General features: G+C 59.8%; 1 protein-coding gene across 1 annotated transcript in view; it reads right to left on the reverse strand.

Annotated features, from left to right (window-relative positions):
* Positions 1-837: 837 nt before the first annotated feature.
* MYBL2 (MYB proto-oncogene like 2) overlaps positions 838-1,962 on the reverse strand; it is a 26,230-nt gene continuing 25,105 nt past the window's right edge. The window contains exon 14 of the mRNA XM_040248350.1: positions 838-1,366. Coding sequence (XP_040104284.1) covers positions 1,238-1,366 — 129 coding nt within the window. The 3' untranslated portion in view covers positions 838-1,237. The remainder of the gene's footprint in view (positions 1,367-1,962) is intronic.

Below are 1,962 nucleotides of genomic sequence, written 5' to 3' on the forward strand. Positions count from 1 at the left end.
GTGATGAACTGAGATCCCAGCCCCTGGGGATGGCCAAAGGCCCCATCCGAGGGATCCTGCTGCTGGAAACATCGCTCATTTTAACCTTCTCAGACCTGAGACCTGCCCGTCGTCTACCCAGCCCAGGACTCTTCCCAGCTTACAAGCCAAGGGCCACAGTCTGTGTGCTGGGCCATGACAAGGGAGGGCCAGAGCCCAGGCTGGAGCTGCCACCATAGCCTTTGGAAGTTAGGACCACTGTGGCCAGGGTCCACCCAGCTGATGGTTACTCCTGCTTTACCAGCCTGATCTGGAGGTGGGGCTCATCACAGGCTAGTCCAGCCACCTACAGCAAAGGCCCACCACTGTCCCACCTTCCCCCAACCCCACCCAACAGCCAAGAGACCTCGGAGCCTTGAGATGCTTGCTGCTGCTGCTGCTAAGTCGCTTCAGTCATGTCTGACTCTGTGCGACCCCATAGACGGCAGCCCACCAGGCTCCCCCATCCCTGGGATTCTCTAGGCAAGAATACTGGAGTAGGTTGCCATTTCCTTCTCCAATGCACGAAAGTGAAAAGTCAAAGTGAAGTTGCTCAGTCGTGTCCGACTCTTCGCGACCCCATGGACTGCAGCCTACCAGGCTCCTCCGTCCATGGGATTTTCCAGGCAAGAGTGCAGAGAAAACTGCCTCTTGGCACCTTGGCTTCCCGGGGGCAATAGGGTCCAGAGCACCAGGCCTGGGCTGTGCAGACAAGGTGGCACTCTGAGGATGAGGGTCAGGGCCCTCCATCCCTCAGGGCCCTAAGGGCAGTCACCAGGGAACCACAAGCGGGATCCAGGAGGAAGGTGGAGACCAGAGCCCAGGAGAAAGACAACTTTTATTCTTTCAAGAAAATGCACCAAGTTGAAGGAAGGAGCACGCTGGCTAGGTAGGTCCCCTGTCCTAAACAGGGGTCTGAGATGAGGCCAGGCCTGGCCAGGGCTTGGGAGAAGCTGAGGGGCTCCCTGTGGCACTCGGGGAGGGCCAGGCCAGCTCAGAGGTGGGACTTTGTTTTGTTAGCACCAGGAACTGCCTGCAGCTGCAGCCGGGCTCGGAGACAGGACAGCAGGTGGGCCTCCCTGTCCCCACCTGAGCAGTCTGGGAGGGACTGGTGGCAGCAGGCTCCCTGCAGGTGGTCTGAGTGTGATTCCCACTCACACCCCAGAATTGGCCCCCAGCCCCCTGTAAACATGAGAACGGGCTCGTGACTGCCAAGCCCCTAAGACAAGATGAGGGTCCGAGACGTGTGGCTGGGCTTCAGGCGACCCAGGAGCTGCCGGGCTTTCTCCTGCATGAAGAGCTGGTCCCTGGTGCCCCCACAGGCCACCGTCTTCCAGGCGCTGGTCATCTGGGAGGAGGAAAGGGAGTTACCATCCAGGCAGCAGCCGGGGCTCCTCGGGAAGCCTAGAGACTCTGGTTGGGGAGGGGTGGGGACATTTTCTATCACACTCCCTCCCTCTAGAAGTTGCTCACTGCACCTTCCTGGTGGACCTGGGGAGTTAGTGCCATCTCTGGGCATCCTCAGGGATAGAGCAAGGAGGCTGGACCAGAACACGAGCCCCCACCCTCCCCCGTGCCCACCATGTGGACAGCCCCCACGGGAGGAAAAAAGCTATAACTCTGCAGGCTGGAGAGCAGCAGAGAGGGGTTGACAACTGCAGACGGCTGGCGAAACAGGCAGGGGATCCCTGCCTTCAAGGACAAAATCATGGAGATGTGTCTTAATTACGAGTGAGACCACATCGTGAAGGAGCAGCTTTGTGGAGGGGGATTTCTGGTACCCACGTCCCCCGCGGGAGTGGCATCTGGACAGAGATGTGAAGCCCATGTTCATCAGTCAGCAGAGCCACTGGAGGGCATGCAAAGCCAGTGTAAGGCCCTGGGGTGTGGAGGGCGCAGAGCGAGGCCCCGAGGGGCAGCACTCACGGGGGCAGGGGTTGCAAA

The sequence above is a fragment of the Oryx dammah genome, unplaced genomic scaffold, assembly GCF_014754425.2.
Source record: "Oryx dammah isolate SB20612 unplaced genomic scaffold, SCBI_Odam_1.1 HiC_scaffold_10, whole genome shotgun sequence".
In the NCBI taxonomy this organism is placed as follows: Eukaryota; Metazoa; Chordata; class Mammalia; order Artiodactyla; family Bovidae; genus Oryx; species Oryx dammah.